This window comes from Lactuca virosa, chromosome 5, assembly GCF_052849685.1.
Source record: "Lactuca virosa cultivar CGN04683 chromosome 5, Lactuca_virosa_CGN04683_v6, whole genome shotgun sequence".
Classification (NCBI taxonomy): domain Eukaryota; kingdom Viridiplantae; phylum Streptophyta; class Magnoliopsida; order Asterales; family Asteraceae; genus Lactuca; species Lactuca virosa.
In genome coordinates, this window is record NC_136430.1 from 380,686,982 (window position 1) to 380,714,317 (window position 27,336).

The 27,336-nt window shown below is 36.5% G+C and overlaps 1 protein-coding gene across 2 annotated transcripts; it reads left to right on the plus strand.

Moving 5' to 3' along the window:
• Positions 1-20,208: 20,208 nt before the first annotated feature.
• Positions 20,209-22,922, plus strand: LOC145117543 (Mitochondrial ATP synthase subunit G protein). 2 transcript variants are annotated; one of them, XM_079053835.1, is made up of 3 exons: positions 20,209-20,365; positions 22,204-22,403; positions 22,514-22,922. In XM_079053835.1, exons 2-3 carry the CDS (start codon positions 22,222-22,224, stop codon positions 22,698-22,700), a joined length of 369 nt encoding a protein of 122 aa, XP_078909961.1. In that variant the 5' UTR covers positions 20,209-20,365; positions 22,204-22,221; the 3' UTR covers positions 22,701-22,922. The 2 variants fall into 2 exon arrangements, with proteins under 2 accessions (XP_078909961.1, XP_078909962.1); XM_079053836.1 differs by having other exon boundaries at positions 20,211-20,365; positions 22,217-22,403.
• The last annotated feature ends 4,414 nt before the right edge of the window (positions 22,923-27,336 follow it).

Here is a 27,336-nt window from a genome sequence, read left to right on the forward strand (position 1 = left end):
GCTGCCAAATGGCAAGAATTTAAGATTGCACAAGTTTAATCAATATGAGTTTGGATTTGTCACTAACCTTGTCTTGTGATTATGGCTTTGACAAATTCACATGGATAAGAACACATACACTATTAAATCTAAGTGTCATAAGGTTTCTCTCCGATTCATGAAAATGATGGTGAGGAAACACTTTCACTAAGTAGATTTTAGCTAGATAGCAATTGTGATATTTGCATTCTCAAAGTCGTTAGTGGAGCGTGTGTGGTTTACCGGCACACTAACATGGACTTGTGAGAAGTGGCAAAGGTCTAAACAATTGAGACTATGATTACGACATCCCTTTTCATAGTTCTAAAATTGTTTAGACACACATGTGAGCTATCTAAGAGAGGTGTATGATTTTGATAAAGTTTTATCAAAACAATCTAGTATCAGAAATCTGAACTTTGGTAAGAACGTCAGCTGATTTCTGAGTACATGTCAAAGCTAGTGGGAGCATAAGTGTTATGCTAATAATCATCATGTTAGTGGGAGCATGATAATTATGACAAAGGTTGCAAGTTAGCAATGTTAATTATAGAAAACAAAAGTTTCAATTCGTGAGGTTGCAGGGGTTGAAAAAGTTGTTTTGCTATAATTAAGGGAGAGGAAATTATACTTCATTTCAATTCTAAAAGCTTAGATTGAGATTTTAATCGTATTTAATCAAGGATATATATATGAATTTCATGTTGGAATGGCTCAACATAAGGAAATTCTATATATGGGTCCATTATTTGCGTTCTAAAATTCGATTATGATTACGGCATCCCTTTTCATAATCTGAATTTTGAGAACTTGGCAAATTGAAATGGAAATATTATAGCAAAAGACTGGTTTAGTCTTTATGTGAGACATCATGAATCGTGTCCCATATGCTTCGGATATAGGATCGATTACATGTGCTATATTCATCCTTTTTAAAATTTTCCAAATGCCTGGGGCATTATGAAAGGAAAGGTCTAGAATTGGATATGACTAAAATGATTAAGCAATTGTCGAGGACAATCTAAGGTTTACCAAAGATTGGTTGCTCAAGGACAGTTGGAAGTATAATGTTAATTCTGGAAGGACCATATTGACATAATCTGTAAGGAGGCAACTCTTGTTCAGAAGTGATAGTCAAAATGGAATATGGAAATGTTTTAAAGTTAGAAATTATTCAATCTGTGTAAGATTAGGAAACTTAATGAAAGAAGGATGTTTCCAAGGAGCTGATCTCCTTTGGAATGCTCTGTAATGATTGTTGTCAAGTCTTTCTGACTTCGTGCATAATCATTAAGAGGATCAATGCATATAAGTTTAGAATCTAACAGATTTCAGTAAATGGCATGAATTTGGAATTCTTGCATTTGCAGTAAGGATTTTGGACTGTGAAAAGAGGATCATTGGAGTGATGTTCAATTGATCTATTTTACAAAGTAAAGATCATAGACAAACATAGTATGCATACTTGGTGTATGGCATGACTAGTGTTTAGAAAACATAGTGTAGATGCTTGGAGCATGGGACAACTATTGTTTTAAATTCAAGTATAAAGTTGATAAAACCGAAACAATGAATAATGAGTAATCAGTATGGTGATAAATAAAAGTGTTTATTTATATTCATAGGGTTTGATACCATATTTGATTCATTTATTCTTGTGTTTCACTTTGCATGTTTTGACTTCCAAAATAACTAAGTCGCTCTTCCTGAATGATTAAGTTATTCAAACCATCCACAGTCGGTCATATGTTGGAAGTAGATATGAATCAAGACTGTCATGGGTTGGTTTGTAGAGGTCCAAGTTGGTGGACAAAGTGGTGCTACAACACTCATGAGTGCTCATAAGTTCTGAGTATTGGATTCAACCCGCGTTCATTTGAATCACTTCATGGATTTTATCACGAGTGATCATGAGACGATAATATCTTATATTCTTCAAACCTAGAGATATGAGTTGTTACTATGAGTTGGTTATACATTGATTGCACGAAAACGCATTGGTAACTCGATGTTATAAAACGTGCCTTTGTGTATGATTCAACAAGTAGTAGAACAAGCCATATGAGTCGAAGTTTATCCATTCCTTTTACCTTCGGGATAAAAGCGATATTTGTGGGCCCCTCGATGATTTAAAGATGATACATGTGAGTGCTTGGCCAAGCCAGGACTGATTTGATTTGTTCAATCAGTCAGTCATCATGAATCGGAAATCGGGAAACAACAAATGGACAGAGAGAATGATTGATAATCCATGTCTCAGTCCATATGATATCTAGAATGGAGGAATATATGATCCCTTATCTAATGGACAAGTCATTGACAAAGGTCAGAGTTCATCGACAAGGTCAGAGTTCGACAGAAACTTTTGAGAGCTACGATTGCTGATCGGTTCCTGAAGTCATACGCAATAATAGTTTTAGACTTATCCAAGTGGGAGACTGTTGGATTAATGTCTAAGTCCATAACTATAATTGGTAAGACTTGACCCGACCCGGCATGGTCCATTTGGGTTGCATGGCATCATGCATTTGGATAGACTATAATGAGAGAAATAACACTTAAGGTTGGTTAATATATTATAAGTTCTAATATATTAATAAGGTTATTTAATTAGTATTGATCAAGAATTAATTTGGAATTAATTAAGTGATCAAAAGGAGACTAATTAAATATATGGGTTGATTGTGTAAATCATTCATTCTTATATATGTGGGCTTGTGATCCAAGATTCCTTATGTTGGACTAAGTCCATGGGGTGACCCATGGATACTCCATGGAGGTTAAAATCCATGGAGCATAAGGAATGGGTAAAGTTATGAGTTACATGGTGTAACCCTAATAGCCACCATATAAAAGAATCCCATGGCTCAAGAAATCGTGCACTAATGTGTGAGTGTGAGGGCTAGACGATTTCAAGGAGTGTTCAAGTTTCTCTCAAGTTATTCCAAGTGTATTTGGTGTTGTGTGAACCATTTGAGGTGTCACACTTGGGGCACTAGGCACTCAAGCTTCATGAAGACATTCTACATCAAAGAGGTATGTATTCTATCTTGTTATATTTATTATTTTGTATGCTAGATTAGGATAATACCTTGGATGTTCATAATTGTATGTATAATAGAGAAAACATAGATCCATGGTATTTAGGGTTGCATGTACACTTAGGAGTGTTAGAATGCTCATAACCCAACAGGTCAAACTTCTAGTTTTGGAAGAAAAGCTAAGGGCTTATCTGGTATAGCTATATAGGTGGTGCGTAGCTCAGTATTCTGGCAGTAAGAGCAATAGCAGTTGGGCATTGACTGAGAGGTGAGCCTTCCCACCATACTTATGGGTCGAAGGCACCAATGTTGGCCCACTGATTTGTATATGTAGGATGTATGTGTCTATATGACTATTGCTGGTATGAGTGCATGTTGTATGGATGGAGCAAATCTGGGAGTCATTATAGAATAGGGGTTGATACGGACCCGACAAAACTATGTTCTATTACATGGATTCATTATGGACTATGGGTTCATACGGACCCGACACAGCCATGTGTTGTTATATATATATATATATATATATATATATATATATATATATATATATATATATATATATATATTGTATGTGGTATTTTGAGGAAACTCACTAAGCTATGTGCTTACATTTTATGTTTAGGGTTTTAGGTACTTTCGGTACGAAAGGGAAGGGCCCAACATGATGGCATAGCATCTCCCTCATGTTTCTACACTTATGATATTTTGTACTCTGATGATTTTGAAATTTTGTAACATGGTTGACTTTGAGATATCTGATGTATGAAATTAATGATTTTTAACGAAAAATTTGATCACTATTTTTGAGTCGTTACACCTACATTTCATCTTACCTAAAAATGACTTAAATATGATTAAGCTTTAAGATTAATTTACCTAGGTAAGATCATATAATTATACGATCATACGATTAAAATTGTGATTTTAATAACTTTAATCTGATTGGAAATAACATGCAATGCTAAGTGAATCGGTGAAATTTTGAGGGGTCATTTATGCCAAAAGATCATTATTTTGTAGCAATAGATGTTAACGATTGTAAGCTTATAAGAAATGGTAAAATGAATGTTAGAAATATTTGTTCACTCACTTTTATTAAATATTTTAACCTAAAAAGTATATGTGCTTTCTAGAGTGAAGTTTAAAATTAGGAACTAATGTTTGAATTACAAAATAAAGTTGTAGAGCTCAGTTGCTAAAACACCTTTCATGAGTATCTCTTTGTTTCTATCCATTATATGTATGGTATTTAAGATATGTAGGACATGTTTGGCAAAACTAGCTGGTAGCAGATAGCTTGTAGCGGTTAGCGGGTAGCTTGTTGCTGGTATCATTTTGTTAAACGTTACGTGAAGTAGCATCTGGATTTGGAACATTTTGTTTAAACTAAATGCTAGAAGCTTTTCATGTCAAACTAGGCGTTTTGTCCAAAATTCAACGTTTTGTCAAACACTAGAAGCTCTCAAACGCTCTGTGTCGAACACGTCTGTAGTCATTTTACACATTTTGTAGTAAGCCTAACAACATTCCAGAATCTTTATCTTAATTTTTATTTTATTTTTGTCAAAACATAAAAAACTTGCTTTTATATTTATATACTCTATTAACGAGCATGGTTCTTATGAACAGTACCAAGTATTCAATAGGGTGGTTTTGGGTTTTAAATTCTGCCTATTATCCCTCCGATCGAACTTCATGCACTTTGTACATTAGCCACCAATCTTTTTTAGTTTGTAACATTTAGTCCTTTCACTATTTTGACTTCCCTTTTATCCTAGATTGTTGTTTTCGTTGCATGTCCCCTATTGACCCCACATAACGTCGGCAAATTGATTGGCTTCAGCTACAAATCATTGGCTCACCGTCTTCTTTAAGCAATCACAAGGCCAACGCCTACTCACCTGTGTGCCCTTCTTCAGCAAAACCCATGTTGTAACATTTAAAGCCTTGAAATCTTCTATATCTTCGGCCTACCCCTCGATCTACCATGACTGCGACGGAGTTGGTAACGTCGTCGGTCACCATCTTCAAAGGTCCATCGTCATGCCCATGGAAGGAAAACCTAAAGGAACAACTGTTGTAGCTTTTGGAGTAGGTGGTGAGGCCGTTGACATCCATAACCGGTGAATTATGTAACAATCCAAATCAGGTAAGCCGTTCTAACCCCTTGAAATGAATTAATTTGGAAAAAATGGTCCCTTTTGTACGCTAGGCGTACCTAAGTGTACGCTTAGCGTACTACGGAGGAAGGATCGCGGAGGAATATTGAGTACGCGGGGCGTACATGTAGGTACATTGGGCGTACGCGACAGAGGGCCAAAACCCTAAAACCCAGACCTGAGACCTATTTATTCATCCTTAAGCCACTTAGACCAAACCCTAACCAGCCTCTAGAGTCTCATTTCATCCCTTTACCTTAGTTTTCCTTTGAGAGTGTGATTTTGGAGCATAAAAGTGTGTTGGTGGCCATTTTGGAGCTTATTCAAGAAGAAGAAGTTAGTGAGCAATCTTGGTGTGGCAGTGGGCTTCAATAACCTACATCTAGTCCACCTTGAGGAGCTTTTGTAGGTATAAAGTCTTAATCTTGCCATATTATTCATTAGATTGAGCTAGGATTTGCTATATTGTCCCCTTTTGTGCTCATGAATCACCTCTTGGGAGTTTGAGCAACTCTAGAGCTTAGGAAGAGTAGATCTAAGGTCCCTTAGTTCATTCATACCATAAAAATGCAGTCTTGATGGGTGTTTTGACCTCATGCATGAGTTAAGACCCTTGGAAAGGTCTTAATGGGTTGTAAAGGGTTGTTGGGAGCATATGGAGCATGCAAAGGCATAAAGTTGCCAACTTTATGCCTTAGGACATCTTAATGGACTCATATCTAAAGTTGGACGCTAATTTCCCAAGCATTAAGAGCTTAATGGTCGTTTGTGCATGCCTAACTTGTACGTCGCGCGTAGTAGCATGACACAACGGGTACGGCTTAAAGAGCTAGTACGTTGAGCGTACTGGAGTGGTACGCAAGGCATACGCACTCATATGGGTTTGGACTTGTTTTGGGCTTGAAAGCCTATTGGTCCTTATTCAACGTTGGGCTTGGTTCCCTTTTAGAGTTTTGGGCCGATATTGTCTTTTGGGGCCATAGTTATTTTATTTGGGCCTTATTGGGCCATGTGGCCCATTAATGGATTTGGACATGGATTTTAGGCCCATTAGCAAAGGAAAGACTCTTGGTCCTATAAGAAAGGACTTGGGCTTAGGTAATTGGGTCCTTCAATCAAATTGTGTTTAATCCTAATTTTGGGTTAATGGTATTATTGCTCAGCGCTGGTGGTTTCAGACTCTTAGGCGAGCAGTTTTTGTGTTCAGCAGACTAAGGTGAGTCTCCTCACCATACCAATGGGTCGAAGGCACCAAGGCCGACCCATTATGTGTTATGTGGAGTGCTAGTTGATTACGTGATCTGTGGTATGCTAGTTGTCCTTGTGATACTAGCATGGAAGACCACGGGGTTCCCGTGGCAGTAGACTAAGACCATGTGGGGGTTCCCATGGCATTCGGTGTAAGACCTTAGAGGGTTTCCATGGTATCCTAGTATGTTTGCATGTTTAGCTTATATGACATTTTTGTGGTTAGCTAAGACCATGTGGGGGTTCCCATGGTAGTTAGGGAAGACCATGTGAGGGTTCCCATGGCAGGTAGTTAAGACCTTGTGGGGGTTCCCATGACAGTTGTCGCACCCCCAAACCAGAACGGCGGAAACTGTAGCACCTGGTTCTTGGTATGTATTTTTATTTAAGTATTTTTGCATTTTTGGCCTTGGACTCGGCGAGTTGAAGGACCAACTCGCCGAGTAAAAGCGGGATGAGGCGCGGGATTTAAGTGATGGACTCATCGAGTCGGGTCCCGGACTCGACGAGTAGACTCTGACTGGACAAAAACCCTAATCCGAGGGTTTGCACCCTATTTAAACAATGTTATGTCGGCCACAACGTCCCTTATGCTCCCAGAACACCTCTCATTGAAACCCTAGCCGTTATTGAAGCAATCTAAGCCTTGTTGGTGGATTTTGGTGCTTGTGGTCTTAAGAAGGAAGGAGAAAGGCTTGAGGAAGCAAGTAAAGACCAAGGGAACTCGAGTTTGTGCACCATCTACAGTTCATTGAAGGTAAAAAGTTGTAACCTTGCTCTTTCATTTGTTAGATCCCTTTTTGGGGAGATTTAGGGCTTTTATAAGCCACTTTTGATGGCCAACCATGATTGCAAACATGGTTGGGGGTTAGAGCTTCAGAATCACGTCATTAAAGGAGTCACAAGGCAGTTGGGGACTGCTTTTGCACCCATGAAAGGCCCCATGCATCTTAAGAGCTTGTTTTATGTCTTTTTGAGCTCAAAGTCCCATGCAAGCACCTAAAGTTTGTAACTTTACGTGCTAGATCGATTATAGAAGCTTGGATCTATCTTTTGATCAAAGGTTGTACATCAGAATTCAAGGATTTAGAGTGTGGACATGACTGACTCGGCGGGTCCGTTCTTGGACTCGACGAATCCGAGGCTTTGAGCCTCATATCTGTTGAGAGTCAAAGGAACCCAGTTGAGTGTTAGAAGGGTTGTAATCGGACAGGAAGAGTTACCCAATGTATTGGACGTGATTTTAGACCTGGAGTTCATGGGACTCGACGAGTGCTAGAACAGACTCGGCGAGTCCAAGGCAATCTTCTTAAGGATGAAGATGAACTCGACGAGTTGTTCATCAACTCGGCGAGTCGAGGACAGAACTTGTTCATCAGATGAAGGTGAACTCGACGAGTTGTTCATCAACTCGGCGAGTCGGATGAGTTTCATGCGATGTTCATGTGAGGGAGGAACTCGTCGAGTTGACGGCCCAACTCGACGAGTCGGGTCGTGGATAAGGACGAGTAAAGGGTGAGGGACTCGGCGAGTTGACGGCCCAACTCGGCGAGTCGGGTCAACTTGAAGTTGACTTTGACTAGACTTGGACTGACCCTGTTTAGGGTTGTACTGGTTGTGTGTTGACTTGAAGGTCGTCGTGTAGGGATCGAGGAGTCAAGGGGAGTCGACTTGTGCGCTGAGGATAATTCAAACACTGCACGACATCGAGGTGAGTTGCCTTCCAGTAGGGGTGGGTCTAAGGCCACAATGCCGGCCCACCAAAGAGGAGTATTTGTAAGATGATTGTCTGTGTGATAATTATCTTGGTTTGGTTATGTGCTTTGGTCACGAGTATTATCTGCATGATATGTTACGTGTATAGTAGGGATTAGGATCCCTGGCAGTGGCCCTTAGGGCCGTGGGGTAGGTCAGTACCCGGATATGTCTGACTGTATGATTGTACCTTGCTGTTGTATGCTAGTGGTAGGGGGTGGAATAGTCCCCAGTTACCGGTTGAAAGATACCGATGACAGTTACCGGTTGAAAGATACCGATGATGGTTACTGGTTGAAAGATACCGATGATGGTTACCGGTTGAAAGATACCGATGACGATTACCGGTTGAAAGATACCGATGTTGGTTACCGGTTGAAAGATACCGATGATGATTACCGGTTGAGAGATACCGATGATATTGTATGGTATGTGGTATGATGGGGGAACTCACTAAGCTTTGTGCTTACGGTTTCGGTTTTGGTTTCAGGTACCTCTTCGTCTAAGGGGAAGGAGTCGGCGGCGTAGCATCGCATCACACACACACATATGGTTTCCGCATGGAGTTTTCTGGGATTGTACTCTGATATGTTATTATTCTATGGCTTGGGTTTTCAGACATGATACATTGTTTTATGAGATGATGTATTTTCGCAGTATTTTCTTATGAATGCTTTTATGTGTTGGTTAATTAAAAAGAAATTTTTGGACCTGAAAATTGGGATGTTACAGAAACGTTCGGGGGCGGAGGACTTTAGGTAAGTATCACAACACATGCAATATAGTAATCAAAGTACAAACAACCATTGCATTAATAAGTATAAGTTTTACATAAGTGTTCAAACATTACATATTCAAACACTAAAGTAGGTACAGTAGAAGACAAGAGTCGCGGTACGGTACTAGGTGGTCTTCTCAAAAGCTTCGGGAGTGTACCTGTCTACTGGATTCCTGAGAATACAAGTTATTTGGAAAGAGTAGATCAGCATTTAAGCTGGTGAGTTCATAAGTATTTTAGTTCTGTTAAGTATACCCTATGTTCTTTGGATAAGTTCACTGGTTTCTCCAGGAAATCCTATATTTCCTGAGGTGATTAACTGATAACCTCAATAGTTTCCCTCTGTAATTACTTAGTTTATACTGATTATATATAACCCAATATCGAATGGACAGTCAAATGGGTGTATCTGCCCTAAGCCCACAACCAAACAAGGAACAGGAAGTAAGGCGGAAGTCACACATTTCACTGTCAGTCGGATATTACTTATGTATAACTATGGCGTAGCAACTAAGGAATTATAGAATTAACCACTAAAGGTCCTTTATGTTATACTAGTTTACTGAAAGTAACTGACTAGATTCCCATTTGTAAAAGTGGTTTAATCCCATAAACCGTTCTCTTTGTATTCATGTTTTGTATTTGTATTCTTTTATGAAAACTTGTAACTGAGAGTGTGCCTCGCTCCACCAGCTGTTATTGAAAACTGTATTGAACCATTGTATTTTGTATTCCTTAAACTGGTACTTTGAAGGTGTACTTTCGTTTAGTTGTTTATACACTAACGTATTGTTAATATCTTTTTAATGAGTTATTATAACCATACTATGATGGATGGCCTGAAACAAACGCTTTGTGGGCGTTTAAACTGGTGATAACAATTGTCACTCATAGGCTTATAAACCTGACTGTAGCTAGCAGCCTGAGTGCGGGGTTGTCAATCCCGATATAGATCTACACACACTTGTTTCAATCCCCGGCTGGAGATTCTGGTTATAATGTCAGGACTTTTCCTATGTTGTCTAAAATGAATTAAACAACCTGAACTTAGTGTCTCATAAAAAGCATATAAACGTTACATGTGTATTATTTATGAAAAGCCCAATCATTCTGAAATAATGATTGGCAGTATGTTCTTGAATTAGAATTTCTAACATGTATTTGATAAGTGTAAACCCTAGATTTGTTCTGTATCAAAACCCTGGTTTCTTGTAAAACAGTGTATTCTAGTATACTTGAATCATGAATTATTGTTCTATGTATAAATTATACCTATTATAATTTATATGTACTTTCTAAATGTGTATTTAACCATGTTTGCAAGTAATCCCTTGCTCAGCATGTTACAAAGGTAGTTAAACTGATGAAATAACTATTATATTTATATACATATACAATTTTATATATAAGTAAAATTTAAACGACACTCGGACAAATAACCGGTACTATAAGTCCATATCCAAACAAGGAAAAGGACCCGGAATGAGTTATCAGTCCTAAGCCTTTTAAATCTTAGTTATATATATATATATATATATATATATATATATATATATATATATATACAAACATGAATTTTGGGGAAAAATATAAGATGATAAAAGAGTTTAATGTTTTGAGTATTTTTAATGATTTAATGTTGTTTTATCATGATTTAAAATCATGATTTTATAACACAAAGCTCTTGTGTTATGCTTGTATTCCCCCCCTTAAAATAGTAGAAATTATGAAAATACGGGGGTATGAACTCACTTCGATAAGTGGTGATTCGGGCAGCGTTTCGTTTCTATTGATGATCTTTCTCGAAGAAACCACGAGTTTTTGAGTAAAAATCGGCCTTATGCGGGCAGCACTTCGACTGGAGAGAGGATAACTTCTCGAGAATTCCGGGGCTCTGGGGCTTGCTTCGGGCTTTAGACACGATACCGGGGCCTTGGGGGTTGTTAATATGCTTGAGAGGGTAGAAAGTGTGAAGAAAGGTGAATTTTTGGGTGAAATAAGGGTGGAATCCGAGAGGTCTCGCATGGCTTTTATAGGCCGAGGCCTCGGTCTGAAGGTGAGTCAGCTTAGGCGCGTTTCATCAGCAGCGAGGTCCACGGGGCGAAGTTTCAGACAGCAGGCTCGCAGTGGCAGGCTCGGATTGGACCAAACTTCGGTCCAGTAAGAGAAGAGCACGTGCGAAGGGGGCATCCGAGGGGCGTGCGAGGTGATGTCCGGTGTGTCTCATGCGAGGCTGTCCGAGTGGGATTGGACCGCGGAGTTGGTCGAATCAGGAGGTGCCACGCAAGGCTTCGGTCCAATCAGCAGCTGCCACGTGCGAGGGTGACGTGGCATGCGAAATTGCCCGGTTTTTTCCTATTTTTCTTTATTTTTGTGTCAAAACTTGCGAAAATCATAACTTTCGCATACGAGCTCCGTTTTTGGCGTTCTTTATATGTACGCGTAGGTAAAATCATACTCTACGAATTTTGTTTAGACTTCGTCGGCAAATTTTGAATTTATTTTTAATATTATTATTTTAAACAGACCGGGACGGGAATCCGTTAAAAATTCATAACTTCTTCATCCGACGTCCGTTTTCGTCTGTCTTTTTACCGTTGTGCTACTTTTGACGAGACCTTCGATTCTCGTTTAAGTTGCGTCGGCTAAATATCGATCGATTTATATTTCGAATTTTTAGTTGTCTACTGCTAAACCGAAACTTCGAAAAATCATAACTTCCTCATACGAAGTCAGATTTTGACGTTCTTTTTATGAACATTCTCGGTTTAACATATTCTACAACTTTCATTTAGATTGTTAAGGCTAAAAAGCCTTTTATTGAAAATTCAGTTTTTACACTGAACAGTATTTTGCCGGTTTTGTCGCGGATTTTCGATTGGTCATAACTTCATTGTTATAACTCGGATTTTAGTGTTCTTTATGTTTTTGGAAATCTTGTTACAATCTCTACCACTTGATTCATCCCAATTACGATTATTGATCAATTTATTTTTGACCAAACTTTGACTGGTGTCACAACAGTGGGTTAAGACCACGTGGGGGTTCCAGTGGCACCCGGTGTAAGACCTTGGAGGGTTTCCATGGCATCCTTATATGTTTATATTCATGGCTTATGTAGCCTTATGTCTGATATGGTTTATGTGATTATGTGGATTGTGTGGGGTATGTTATGGGGAACTCACTAAGCGTTAGCTTATAGTTGTTGGTTGTTTCAGGTACTTCAGGATCTAAGGGCAAGAGCCCGACGTGATGGCGCGGCATGCACTCTCTGACGTTTTTGTTGGGGACATTATGATATTATGAATAAAATGTTTGATGTTATGGATTTTGAAAAAAAAATGTGATTGGAATTTTATATTTTATGGAAATGATTTCGATATTTAAAAATGAAAAAAAATATTAGAAATTTGGGCTGTTACAAATTGATTAGGTTATGTTTACGAAGAGGTATCAATTTTTTCCAGTTTTCTTAGTTAGTGAGAATTGGAGTTTTTGCTCACTCCGTTGTGAATTGAGTGAGTTGAGGACAAATCTATCATCTATAGAGAAAATGTATGCTTTAAATTTGTTGTGTAACAACTTTATTGTAGCTGTTGAATTTCGTTCTGTAACAATTTTATCATGTATGCGATCTTTGTAGATTACATTTGTGTAACAACTTAAATTTGTCATGTAATTTTAGTTAGTTGAAAAGAATATGGACAAAAGACTTGCAGATCTTGGGGGAATGACAACTTTTGAAAGATTTTTGGGAGATGATTAACATCCTTCGTGATATCTAATTATCCCATGTCATTTCCAACATGTATACACTTTATTGCATAATATTTATGTATTATATATAAAAGCTAAATAAAGTTGCTATGATTTTCTTATGTAGATATGAAGCAGGCTTAGATTTATGGATGTCATCTGTATGGACTATGCTATATAATAAAAATTAAAAATTATTCCCAACAGGTTTAAATATTTATATCTGATATAAAGATGCTTGGTTAACTAAAAGTGGAAATCACATAACTTTACTAGAATGCAGTGCATTCACAACCTCCATCAAAAATTGGTAAAAACCAGTTTATTTTCAAAGTTCACTATTTTCCAACCTTCAAATTTTATATACTATAGTTGAATTTCTTTCGACGAATTTGAACTCACTTGAGAAGCATATAGTGTGGTGTCAGTGAATGTTGTACGCAAAAAAGTTAATCAATAGTAAACCTGATTCATTTTTGAAAGTGGTAGTGATGAAATTTCTTGGTATTTTTATATTTTTTTGTTAATTTATAATTTATACCATTATTTACTGATTTAGGTTAAAAATCAGCCGATAACTACAAATCAAGAACCACTCTCATCTGTAAGTAATAGCAACCTTATGTATTACTTGTTTTTTTTTATTAATATATAACCGTTTATATAAAAAGAAACCCTATAATAATTTTTTTACTAAGTTACTTTATTTAAACTATCGAGTATAAAGTTGGAAATGTTCTTGAGATTCTTCCTTCATGAAGCTTTGAAGTAATCACTATATTCATGACTCACTGTAATTTAAACCATGAATCCTATATTATTTTGAGTAGTTGTAACACCCAGCCAAATCAGGTATTTCCTTTCTTAAATCAAGTATTAAATTTATTTAAAAAGTAGTCCTTACGTCGGGCGTACGTTGAGCGTAAGTCATTAAAGAATGACGCGAGTGCCTTGAAGTACTCTCAGCATACATGAGGAGTATGCAGGGCGTACTTGGATGATGTGCAAAACCTAAATCTAGGGTTTTGAGACCTATTTAAACACCTTAACCTCCACAAACCCTTTCCATTCTCAACCTCCATCTCTCCAAATAACTCCCTTGAAACCCTAACCCCATATTTATGCCTTGTGAGCCAAAAGTGTGTTTTTGGGTGCTTTTGAAGGAAGAAGAAGTTAATAGTGTTGCTTGGAAGGCTTCAAGAATTGTAGATATGTGATTTGCACCTTTCAAGCATTCTCCAGAAGGTATAAAGTTCTAAACTTGGTGAATGATTTGTTAGATCTTGTTAGTCCTTAGTTTTATGTTCTTTTTGTCCCATATTCTTGACCTAGTCGAGTATGAGTTACTCCAGGCCTAATGAGTAGCATTTTCACGCATTTTTGTATGCCTAGGATCATAAAAATTCAATCTTGATTCTTTCCTTTCACCCCATGCAAGAGAAATGAAGCTTGGGGTTGTGTAATAAGTTAGGATTCTAGTTTTGGGAAACTTCTAGCCATGAAAGATCATAAAGTTGGAAACTTTATGATTTAGGATGATATTTGGGATTAGATCTGAGTTCTGGACATAAGGTCTTAAGGGAATAAGTCCTTAATGGAGAAGTTCGACTTGGATTAAGTACATAGGTCGTATCATAGGAGTACGTAACGCGTACAAAATGGGAGTCTCATAATCTGGGAAGACACTCTTTACATCGTGCGTAGAGATGGAGTATGCAAGGCGTACTCAACCTGATTTGGGGACTTCGACCTTTGACTTTTGACCATTGACCATTAACTTTAACCAAGTTTGACTTTAGGTCATTTTGGGTAATTTGAATAGTAGATTGAGATTGGTTCTCTGTTTATTGTATATGTGACCTGTAGAGACAATATTTGGAGCAGTGATCCGTTCAGCTATCTTTCAGACTGTGAATTGAGTTTTCCCCACTGTATATAGGATGATGTTATTATATGATATATTGGTATATCTGTATGATTACATGTACTTGGTGGTTATGTGTTTATGTTTATCTATTGCATATGTTGATATATTGTGGTTGGATTGAGGCGGTCCTACTTTATGCTGAAGGCCAAGATACACGGGGTGGTCCGAATAAGTTGTAGGCCCTGCGATGCTGTCCAATCAGACCGAAGGCTTGGAGGGCGGTCCAAATAGCCTATAGGCTCTATGAGACGGTCCAGTCAGGCTGAAAGGCTTATATATATATATATATATATATATATATATATATATATATATATATATATATATATATATATATATATATATGCATGATGTTATCTGTTTGGTTGAGTGTAGTACCTTGGGGGAAACTCACTGAGCTTTGGCTTACAATTTGATTTTTTTTGGTTTCAGGTACTTCAGAGGATAGGGGCAAGGCGAAGGCTTGATCGTGCACAACATCCTGGATTTTCATGTGTTTTATGATTTTGAGATGCTATGATTCATGATTATGACTCTTGGAAACTTGTTTTGTAAAACTTATGGATTTTGGAATGGTTTAAAAATTAAAAAGTTTCATTGATTTCCAGGATGTTACAAATTGGTACCAGAGCCCTGGTTTGAGAGAATTGGATGAACATTCGTGTGAATCCAGACTCAATCTAAGGATCTGCAAAGGTTATCAAAATTATTTTTAAAAATAACCAAGGAAGGATGCAATGTGTACGATCAGCCGGAGCAAGAAGTATTCCCCAATTTACCCACACTGTTATTTGTTTGTGATGATTATGATAAAACTGCATGCTAGTTTATAGGCTAGGGGTCTTCAAGAGTTGCATGATAGAATTGTCTGATGTATGATTTTTGATATCCTATGATAATATCTTATTATGTTATATGGAACTGACATTATTATCGTGGTTGCTTAGTGTATGCATCATAGTTGTACATAACTAAGATTTTATAGCCTGAGAATGTTTAATTTAGCCTTACTACCTGTTTGGTTGTCGGCTTAGGGTAGAATCAGGTATTCAAATGTCTATCGAATCTAGTGTTATGTATGATTAGCATACACGAGCAACTGCAGAGTTAATGGAAGCTTCATTAGTGAGTGTGGATTGTAGCAGGCCAGTATGAGGACGGATTAGCCACTCCTGAAAGAGTATGTATAGGATGTATGCATATGAGTAGTTGATGATTCTAGTGGGTTGGAGCTCGTGATGATCCTCTGAGACAAATACAGGTAGGTATGGAAGGTAGTATGGACCCGCACTATTGAAAGCATAAGACTCGTACACGTATCAAGGAAGTCACGAACACTGTGGATGTGAAAATTTGTATAATGTTATAGTATGAATTGTAGTTTTCAGATGTATTTCGGTTTACTTTTTGTATGTTGATCATTAGGGGCTCTGGATCAGGAGCGGGCGGCCCGGCGAGGCCAAGATTGAATGATGATGAGATTCGGGAATTGATCTGCACTGAGGTGAATACGACTGTTCGGAGTGCTATCCCAGAGGTTTTTGGGTCTATTAAGATCGCGATGGTTGAGCTCGTCCATGAATGGTAAGCCACCATGACTGAGGTTGCTGCTGTTGTAGCTACTACAACTGTTGTTGTGGGGGTTCAGGGGAGAGGTTCATTTCAATATCGAGACTTCAACAATACGAAGCCCCCAGAGTTCGAGGGGATCAAGGGACCGATCATCGCCATGAGATGGGCTTTTTACGTGGAGGGTTGCTTCTTTACTTGTTCCTGTCCAGAGGGCTGGAAGGTCAGGTGTACCCTGAACCTTATTCGCCTAGGTACGAAGGACTGGTGAAACTTGGTGACCGGTTCTTATACTCCTGATCATAGGATTGTTGTTACTTGGGGGTAGTTCTCAGAGATGTTTTACACTGAGTATGTTCCCTGGTTGACAGGGAGAGGTTAGCTCAGGAGTATATGTCGTTGATGCAGACAACAGAGTCGGTGATGGAGATCACCAAGATGTTTACTAAGAGAGATCTTTTCTGCCCTGAGTATTCTGCTTCGGAGCAGACCCAGATGTCGCGATACTTGAGCATGCTCAAGACTGGGATCCGGAAGGTTGTGTCTACCCAACGATACCATACCCTCTCAGAGCTTCAAGATGTCATGCGGAGGAGGAATATTGAGATTAAGACCCAGTCGAGGGAGTAGAGGTAGGCCATGGTTCAGTCATAGCCAGCAGCAAAGCAGTTCAAGCACTCTGATTCATGATCTGGAGGTCAGAGAGATCGCAGTTGTGGAAAGTGCAGGAAGGCGCATGAGGGCGCATACCGATCAGCTACTGGGTGCCACAAATGTGGAAAGGAGGTGCATTTCACGAGGGAATGTCGTCAGCAGGCTCTATCTGTGGGTATCAGGATTTGTTATCATTGTGATCAGGTGGACCATGTGAAGGCCCAATGTCCTTTGCTTGCCGCCCGACCCGTGCAGGCACCAACCCCGACTACTTTGAATATTATAGATGGATGATAGAGGAGAGTTGAGGCCCTAAAGGCCAGGGGTTGTGCTTTTCAGCTCATAGCGGAGGAGGCCAGGGCGGCACCTGACGCCGTTACTGGTATGTTCTAATTTATTATCCAGTTAAGATATTTTATTATATGCTTATGATTGTATTTCTGGTAGGTACCTTCTTAGTGAATTCATTGCCTGCTCTTATGCTTTTTGACTAGGGTGTGAGTCGGTCTTTTGTATCTCAGCCCTTCAGTAGGAGTTTCGATATGGAACTCGGAGTTTTGGAGTGTCCATTGTGAGTTTCTATGGCCAACGAGCACGAGGTTTCTACTTTGAGCATTTTCTGATATTGTATCTTAGAGATATTCAAAGTGTCTTACCCAATCAATTTGATTCCCATCCCCATGGGGGACGTGTAAGTGATAGTAGGGATGAATTGGTTGAGAAAATTTGGTGTCATGATTGAGTGTGAGGGACAACGGGTGGTAGTTCGAACCCCAAGTGGGGGAGACCTGATTATTTATGGTGAGGGTATCAGGGTTGGTTCGACCTTTTGTTCAACCGCCAGGGCTCGACAGTATCTTCAGTATGGATGTTCGGGTTATCTCGCTTACATGATTGACACTCGAGTCGAAGGGGGAGTTTCAGTTTCGGATGTGCCTGTAGTCAGAGAGTTTCCAGATGTATTACAAGAGGATTTACCCGGTGTGCCTGCTGCAAGGAAGGTTGAGTTCAGGATTGATTTGGTTCCCGACAAGGCCCCAATTGCTAAGGTGTTATACCGATTGGCACCGCCTTAGATGTAGGAGTTGTCCTCTCAGCTCCAGGAGGTATTAGGCAAGCAGTTTATCCGAATGAGTAGTTCGCCATGGGGAGCATTGGTTTTGTTCATGAAGAAGAAGGATGGTTCACATCGGATGTGCATTGATTACTCGGAGCTGAACAAGTTGACTGTGAAAAACTATTAACCATTCTCACAGATTGATGATCTCTTTGATCAGCTGCAGGGTGCGTCTTGGTTCTCCAAGATTGATTTGAGGTTAGGGTATCATTAGATGAGAGTTAGAGAGGAGTACTTGGAGAAGACAATGTTTCAGACTTGTTATGGTCATTACGAGTTTGTGGTGATGTCGTTTGGGCTCACCAACACATAAGCGACATTTATGGATTTGATGAATCGGGTATGCCAAACAGACCCTACATCCGATATGATCCTACCTGGTTGTCCCTTGCTTGATAGATCATGATGTAGACATTGGGATTAGTAAGGAATCTAAACTATCAGTCACCAGGAATATTAGACTAAGACTTGGTATAAATCATACCTAGTAAACACCAAGTGAATGTATAATTACTTTTAACTTACACATATATATCAAATATTTAATTTGCTTAAATGCGTTATGTGTTTATCTGCGTTCTTAATAATTGTGCTAAATGAGATAATAAATTATACTCGCAGTAAATATTATATGTATTTTATTATACTTATATTGTATCAGATAAAAAAGGTAGAGATGGAGAAAAGAGATAGTATAGTGGAGAAACACCATGCTAGAGATAAAATAGTGGTGATAGACCATAACAGAGATAATAATGAGAGACCATGCACAACTAAGAGCAGTCATTAAGCAGAGTATTGATGACAACCACAAACTCTTCTAAATAGTCTAGTGAAACACTAGTAGACTCACAATCTGTAGGTGTTAATGAATCATACTATCCTGGAGTATGGATTGTGTGTTCATTTGAGTACTCTATCCCCCTCATGGTTGCCTTACTGACATGTATTGCTAAGGAATCTCCAATGCAATGTTGTCTACTCGTTGTTATAGAGATCCTTTAGGATAGGTCCCTTGAGATTATCATTTAGGATCGAAGAGTGAAAATAACAAGAATGGATAATCGGGATTAATCTGTTTGGTGTGTGATATACTTAAAACAATATAATAATAATATTGTGGGTTGAGAACCCTATGTGCTCATCAGGTTTCCCAGCCTGGCTCACTCAGTTTCTTTGTATCACAGGTATCTATACGAAGGTACTAATAGATAATGAAATTATCTGCTAAGAGATTTAAGGAGTTCGTAGGCCGCTAGAATATTAATGTAAGGTCTTTTTATGCTTATGTTTCTATATCAGTTATGACATCCCAAGTTTTAATAATCAATGAAAAACCTTTTCTTCGTAAATACTATTACGGGACCAATTCTGCATTTATAAACAAACTTTGTTTTTAAAATAAACATAAATAAAACAGTCTTTTATGGCCGAGAAAGTTGGGGATGTCACATCCATCGACTCTCAGGTTATCTTCTCCGACGAGTCTTCGGCCAACATGAGTTTTCCAATGATTTCAAACCCATAAATCGAGATCTGATTTATGGACCTTCAACCTCCCAACAAAATTTCAACTGAAAACCTTGAATTCCTACCCTATTTTGTGGGTATCCCTCTGGTAGTGGCGACATCTTGATATATGGTTGTAGGTGGTTTGACGAGACAATCAGTGGTGTATGGAGTAGATGGGGATGACATGAGGTGGTTTTGGTGGTGTGTTCGGTGTTCAAAGATGGTGATGTTTCCGGTGGTTGAAGATGTTCGGAGGGGTTGATTTGCTATGCTGCAAAGGTGGTATATGGTGGCTGGAATGATATGTCAGGAACGTTGGTGAAATTCTCGGCGGAGTGAAGGCTCACCAAATCTACAAAACATGCCGAAAACCGGCTAAACCCACACCTACCGGTAATGATAAGATACGGACAAAAAAACAAGTTTAATGGGTAAATATTAAAAAAAAAAAAACAAAACAGTAACTAAATATGCATAAAACAAAAAATATTTTACTCTTATTAAATTATTAAAGTTAAAAGTTGTTATTATTATCTTAGAACATAATAAAAAGAATATCAATGATCGATAAAAATTAAATCGATATATAGTATATACGATAAAAATAATTTAAATTGCTATTTATCATGTTTTAAAAATATAATTTACATTGCTATTTAGTAATTGTAAAATTGAGCTTAAAATCAGTTTGAGATAATACCCACGACACGACCTTTTTCTCTCCTCTCGCACAAGTCCAAAGCTTCTCTCTCGGAGACGGTAACCGGTGATCGGCTAGAGAAACTAAGGCCTCAGATCGGCTTTGCTCTCACCAGATTCGGATCCGAGGTAATCAATAATTCTTTCGTTCATCGTCTGATTGTTTATCACTTCACTTCTCGCCTTTTCAGGTTTATGTTTTGTTGGGTTTTCCGATTCGATTTGTTTAGATCTGTTGCGGCGACGTCTCATATTTTCATTTTATGTAGTTTTATGATTGTTTGTGTTGTGAACATTGTCCCCCTGTGAATCTGTATTATATTGAATTCACGATTTATGGTTAGTGGCTAGCGTTTTAGGGTTTTGGATTTAGTCAATTTTCACTGTGAGTTTTAAACTCGATGTGTTTTTGATGCTGGATTAACCAGTTGAACACGGTTTTAATGGAATTAGCCATTTTACCCTCTATAAATAGAGAAATGAATAGTTACACAAGTAAATTATACAATCTCCAATCACACTCTATTTTAAGGTCTAGAAGGGGTTGGAGATGAACCACTCTAAATTTATAAAATAGTAAACATCAAACAAATAACTTCTCAACTAATTTCATCTTCAGGTTCATTAGTCATAAAAAAACACATAAAGCCTAAAACATCAAAAAGACACTGAAAGTTTAAGATTGACATAGAAAGTCTAAAACATCAAAAACACACATCAAGTTTGTAACCAAATTCAAACAGCATAAAAGCCACCACATTCTAACTTCTCATCCTCACAATCATCTTCCTCAAACCATTTTAATTCAACATTGTCAATCAAGTTCACTTGGAACACTTTTCCACATGTCATCTTCATTTGCATCACTTGGGTCAACTATCCACTCATCACCAGACAACACATTGTCGACAACCTACAAATCATCTTCTTCTTTTAAATCGACTTCTTCAAGAATTTCTGCTTCAAGTTTTTAGTGTTCAACCGGTTTCTTCTCTTTCTATGGGACTTGATTGAACACATAAGACCCAAAAGCCTTTACTAGACATCCCCAAAAAAAACTCTGTACAAAAAAACAGAATATAAACAGACGACATAAATAAAAATGCAGCAGTAAATGAAATAACAGTGAATGCAGCAGTCTCACAGAAAAAAAACATAATATAAATTGAGTACATAAATATATACAGACAAATTGATACAGTTACAGTTACAGTCTTAAAGAAGAGTCAGTAAATGAACTGAGCATAAATATATATACAGTCAGAATCTAACACAGCAGTGAAGCACAGAACATAAATTGGATATAAATTCAACATAAATTGATCATAAATTGATCATAAATACATACATACAGTTAGTCACACAGAGTGCAGAACATAATAATAAAGAAGATACATCATACAACTTTATTGAATAGTAAAATGATACAGAGGTCAGAGCATATAAAAAACACACATATGAAACTGAAAAAGATCCATAATACACATGTAATACATTTTTGTTGAACAATAGCAAACATACACCACAAATAGTGAAAGAATCCTATAGAAAAAAGAAGAGATTCACAGCTTTGAGAAATAGATACAAAAAAGTGAAACTTTGAGAGTAGCTTAATATTAATTTAAACATTACGGATGAGCAGTTAGTTTCTACAATCAGTCCAAATTAAAAAATATATATATATACAACATCGATTTTTTACTCATCAACCAAACTGGATTCCCCTTTCTTATTTTGACATTCTTTGGTTGGTTAAATCATTAATGGATTCTTGGTAGTGGAAAATGTGTTTTTATTGATTCATAACAATCGTTGAAATCAATTTCCAAATTCACAAAAATACATGGTATATTTGCATTTCTTTATCGTATCTTTCTGTATTTGATCATTAAAGATTGTAATTCATGATGGATGAATCTTTTATTAGTTTATGTTATTGATAATCTCATGGTTGGATATGCTAAAAGGCATAAATTGCAGATAAGATGGCATCAAAACTGAAGCAATTGCAATCAAAGGCAGGTCAAGCTTCACAGTTTTTGTCAAAACATGGAAGTGCTTACTACAAGCAGCTGATGGAGCAGAATAAGCAGTTTGTTCAGGAGCCAGCAACTGTTGAAAAATGCAATGAGTTGTCCAAACAGCTCTTCTACACTCGCCTTGCAAGGTTAACTTCTAAAAATTTCACTTTCATATATCATTTGTTTCACTTTCATATATGTTATAATAATTAATAAACAAGTAAATGAAAGTTGGTTGTTATTTCTATTTCTACAGCCTCCCTAACCGAAACGAGTCATTCTGGAAGGAGGTTGATCATGTGAAGAATCTATGGAAGAACAAACAAGATTTGCATGTGGAACAAGTTGGAGTTGCTGCATTGTTTGGGATTGAATGTTTTGCATGGTTTTGTGCTGGTGAGATTGTTGGAAGGGGTTTCACAATCACTGGTTACCATGTTTGAGTTTTTTTTTTTTTTTTTTTAAAGGGAGAAAAAAAACACACATAAAAAGAAAAACCTCTTTTAAAAACTTGCAAGGCTTTTCTATTTCATGGTTTCGTTCATGGAACTTGTGTAATGTTACTACTACTTCTACTTCTACATTCTTTCTTGGAAATTTTGAAGCTGAGAAAAATCAGTTGTAATTTGGTTGCATTTGCATTAATAATCTGCAATTTAGGATAATGACTTTGTTAGTTTGATTCGAGTGTTTGCAGAAGAATGACTAGAATTGTTTTATCTTGTTTGCAGGGTAATATTGTCTTTATACTCTTTGCATATTGTTTGATAGGAAAAAAATGCGCCTTGAATCCTTTTGGTTTAAATAACATCTAGTATCATTTAGGAATGAGCTTTAGAACTGGACCGGTTCGGAACTGTAACTGGATTTGCTATACTATAGGAACCGGGAGCCAAACCGACGGTGGTGTGCCGGTCCCGGTTCTTTTTTTTTTTTTTTTTTTTTTTTTTAAATAGAACTAGTTATATGTTATAAATGATATACTGACTTTTAGGGCATATAGATGATCCGTCTTCCTAACATGTAAATGATCCAATATTTAACAAAAATATGATTTTGTACATTCTAAAATGATGTATAAAGTACAAACATTAAATTATATGCTGTAAAAAAATCAAGTAATTTCGTTTTCATATGAGTGAGTTATGAGTATTCTAAAAAACAGGACAGATTCCAAAAAAAAAAATGTTGAAACATAAAAATCACAACATTGATATGCTGTCTTCCTAGGATATAACTGATTCAATATTTAACAAATATATATATATATATATATATATATATATATATATATATATATATATATATATATAGAGAGAGAGAGAGAGAGAGTCTAAAATGTAGTACAAACACCAAATTATATGCTAGAAAAAAATTAAGTAATTTTGGTTTCACATAAGTGAAGAGGTTAAACATAAATTTGGTATTCATGTGAGTATGGGACAATATATAAGCATGCAATTCTACTAATTGAAGGAATTAATGGAGAAGTATGCAAATAAGCATGCAATTCTACTAATTGAAGGAACTAATGGAGAGTATGCAAATCTCTGGTCATATGTTGAGGAGATAAGAAGATCAAATCCAAGATCGAAAGTCAAAATGAGTGTTAATTGTATGTCGGATGGAAAGACATATTTTATCAATTTCTACATATGTTTTGAGGGACTAGAGCAAGGAAACATGTCCTTAAGTTGAAAGTCACATAAAACTCAAGGTAAAGAAAAGGAAAATAACATATAAGGAAGATGGTAAGGATGGGGAACAAAACACTGGAACAAAACCAATTGAAGATGCAATAACAGAAGATAAAGGGAAAGAGGGTACATGTAAAAGGAAAAAAATTGAAAGAATTATCAAGAAAAAAATAGCTAAAAGGGTTGAGGGTAAGAATGGAGAAGGAAATAGTGGTAAAAACCCAATGAAAATTGACTAGGATATGACTTTGATTTTATGTTATTATGTACTAGTTATATCTGGATTTATGTTTGGATGTACTTGTTATGTTTGGAATTATGTTTGGATGTTTGATGTTATGTATTACATTTGGTTGTCCAACAAACATTTTAATGTTAATGGTATGTATGATGTTAAGATTTTATGTTAGTAATGGGTGTGCATGGTATTGTGGTGTATGTTACCCATTAGTGTAAGTCTAAGTGGTCCTTACTAAGTTAGTTACCTTATAAGGGAACATGTGGTCCATGTTACCTACAGTTTTAAATTGTCCCATTCCTTTAAGTAGAAGCATGTGCTCAATGACAATAAAAAAACGTCGCTAAACATTTAGTTATCTTTTTTGAAAGAGAACATTTAGTTACCTTAACTGTGAATGGCCATATATATCCAAGTCCGGTTAATGTCTATATATATCAATGTACTTTATTGACAATATAGTAGTGTACTTTATTTTCATTATATAAATGTATAATAATCACCACATATAACAATGTACTTTCCAAAATAAAACATATACTACTATCTTTCAATGTACCAAAAATAAACCCATATAAAAACATAAGTCGATACCAGTAACACAAACCTATTAAAGCTCATAACCAACTGAATGATTCAGATGCCAAAACTGAATGATTAACTCAGGTCTACATTTCTATTAACTTATATATATTGTGATTTATACAAAATTGCATGCGCTTACACATGTATTCAACAACATAAGATTACCATTACAACCATATTTAAATAACAATATAACAACTTCCAAGACATCCCAAATACAACCATCAGAATCACTTTCTAATAATCAAGTGGATTATCACCAACACATAAGAAACATGACCACAACGAGACTGGCCACCAAGACAACCGTATCATGAGTTTTCTTTATCATTATGCTCCAACCTGTGCTGCATATTCCATACCTCCAAACTCGAAATGACAAAGTCTCTTCCCATCTCATCTGCTGCATGATACGATCCACTTATGGAGTCCACTTAAATTTGTTGTGCTGCATATTTCATACCTCCAAACTCGAAATGACAAAATCTTCTCCCCGTAGTCACAGAAAATCAAGTGCAAATCGGTTATGTTTAGGCCATCTCGGGAATTTATGGAGTCCGATGAAGGTGGTTGGGTAGCCGCCATGGATAAAAGTTTCATTTTAGCAGGTAAATACTATGTTCGTACCCCTAGAAAGCACAAAAAAAAAAATCTTTTTCAATACATGTAAAATTGGATTTTTTTGTCCTTATCCGGGTAAATGATAAAATTTTCCTTTAAACATAGATTTTAACAAGAGAAATTGTATATATACACCCCAAAATGCTTATTGTACCTAGGGTTGTTAATCAGGTCAACCCAATCGGGTTTCGGGTTAAACGGGTCGGGTTTTTCATAAAAATAATTTCACCCGGAATCCGACCCTATTAAGGTACGGGTTATCCGGGTTCGGGTTAGTCGGGTTAATCGGGTTATAATGTTAGATAGAAATATTGTGTCATATTTATAATAAGGATTATTTTCATAAGCTTAAATCAGGAAGTGTTCAATCCAAATGACTTTGAATGCTTTCTTCCCCAATATTCCCCAAACTCATTTATTTTTCTTAGGGGTTCCATTCCATTTTTCATATAGATAGAAGTATTTTACTATTATTATATGTTAAATGAGAACAAAAAGACGAAATGGACATAAAAATTCTAGATTTTAATAGAGGAGATAACGATGTGGAAAACAAGACAAGAATTCTCTACAATGACACTGTAGACCAATGGAAAGGATGTAGCGCAGCTTGGTATGGTTTATTTTTTCTTGTTTGTACTATACAAGTAAAAATCATTATGCATTTGATATGAGGCTATGTATATTTTATTTTAGGCCACGTAAACTACTATTGCATATTATTTTACTATGCTACATATTAATTTTCAATTGTATAAAGCAATATTTAGTTCTACAATTCTATTACATCTTATTTTCCTTTTTTTTAGGCCACATAATGTACAAAAATATAAGACGTGAGGTGGAATGAAATACATAAATATTGTAGTATAAAAAAAAATGAACCCTAAACCCGCCCTAACTATAGTCCGGGTTTGTTGGGTTAACCCGAATAACCCGATTACGAATTTTGACCCTATTAAACCCGACTCGAAATGCCTTATTCGGGTTAGGGTCGGGTCGGGTTAATCGGGTTCGGGTTTTTTTTTTTTTTGACACCCCTAATTGTACCCTCCATACATGAGGATTTGAGTGTGTGTAACTCTATGTTTGGTTTTTTTTTTTGGCAAGTGATGTATACCTATAATAACATCTTTTTAATAATCAAATTTCCAACACAACCTCTTTTTACGTTGTTAGCTATTTTTTAAGAAATCATTCCAAAATCCCTTTATATTTGTGAACTCGGCCTTTAATCAACCTAGGGATCATAGGTCATTGTTCGTTATGATTGAAAATTTATCTGTTGATAAGTTTATGTGAAAATAATGGTATGATATTTGTAATTTATTTCTTGATTATTTGTTCTGTTGCAGGGTGTTATCGGCATCAATTAATGATGGTCATAATTTTTTCCTTTCTGAACTTAACAAAAAAGAGTGTTCACGATAACAAATATTCGACTAAATGCTTTCTTTAACATAATAAAAAAATAAAACAAACGTTTCATGAACAAGATTAAAACTCCGATTCAAATTATCAAAATTACAATTAATGATTAGTGGTCCTCTTTGGTTACAAAAGAATCTGGACAAAAAAATCGAGTCATCAGCAACTTCTTCATCGTTGTTCAATCTTGAATCGGTTTTTTTTATCAATGGTTGTGTTATAAGTACCCTTAGCTACATTTACCCCTTTAAAATCAATTAAATCAAATTTTTGACATTTGATTTGACATATTTTTTTTGTTTTTTTTCTTATTTTGTTTTTTTTTTGTTTTTAATTCTTTTTTAATTTATATTATTATTATTATTATTATATTTATTATTATTATTATTATTATTGTTATTATAAATTTCGTACGAAATTTTAACATTCGAACGACATTATAAATTCGAACGTCTATATAAAATCGGTTTTTAAATATTTTTTATATTTTAATATTAATATTATTACTGT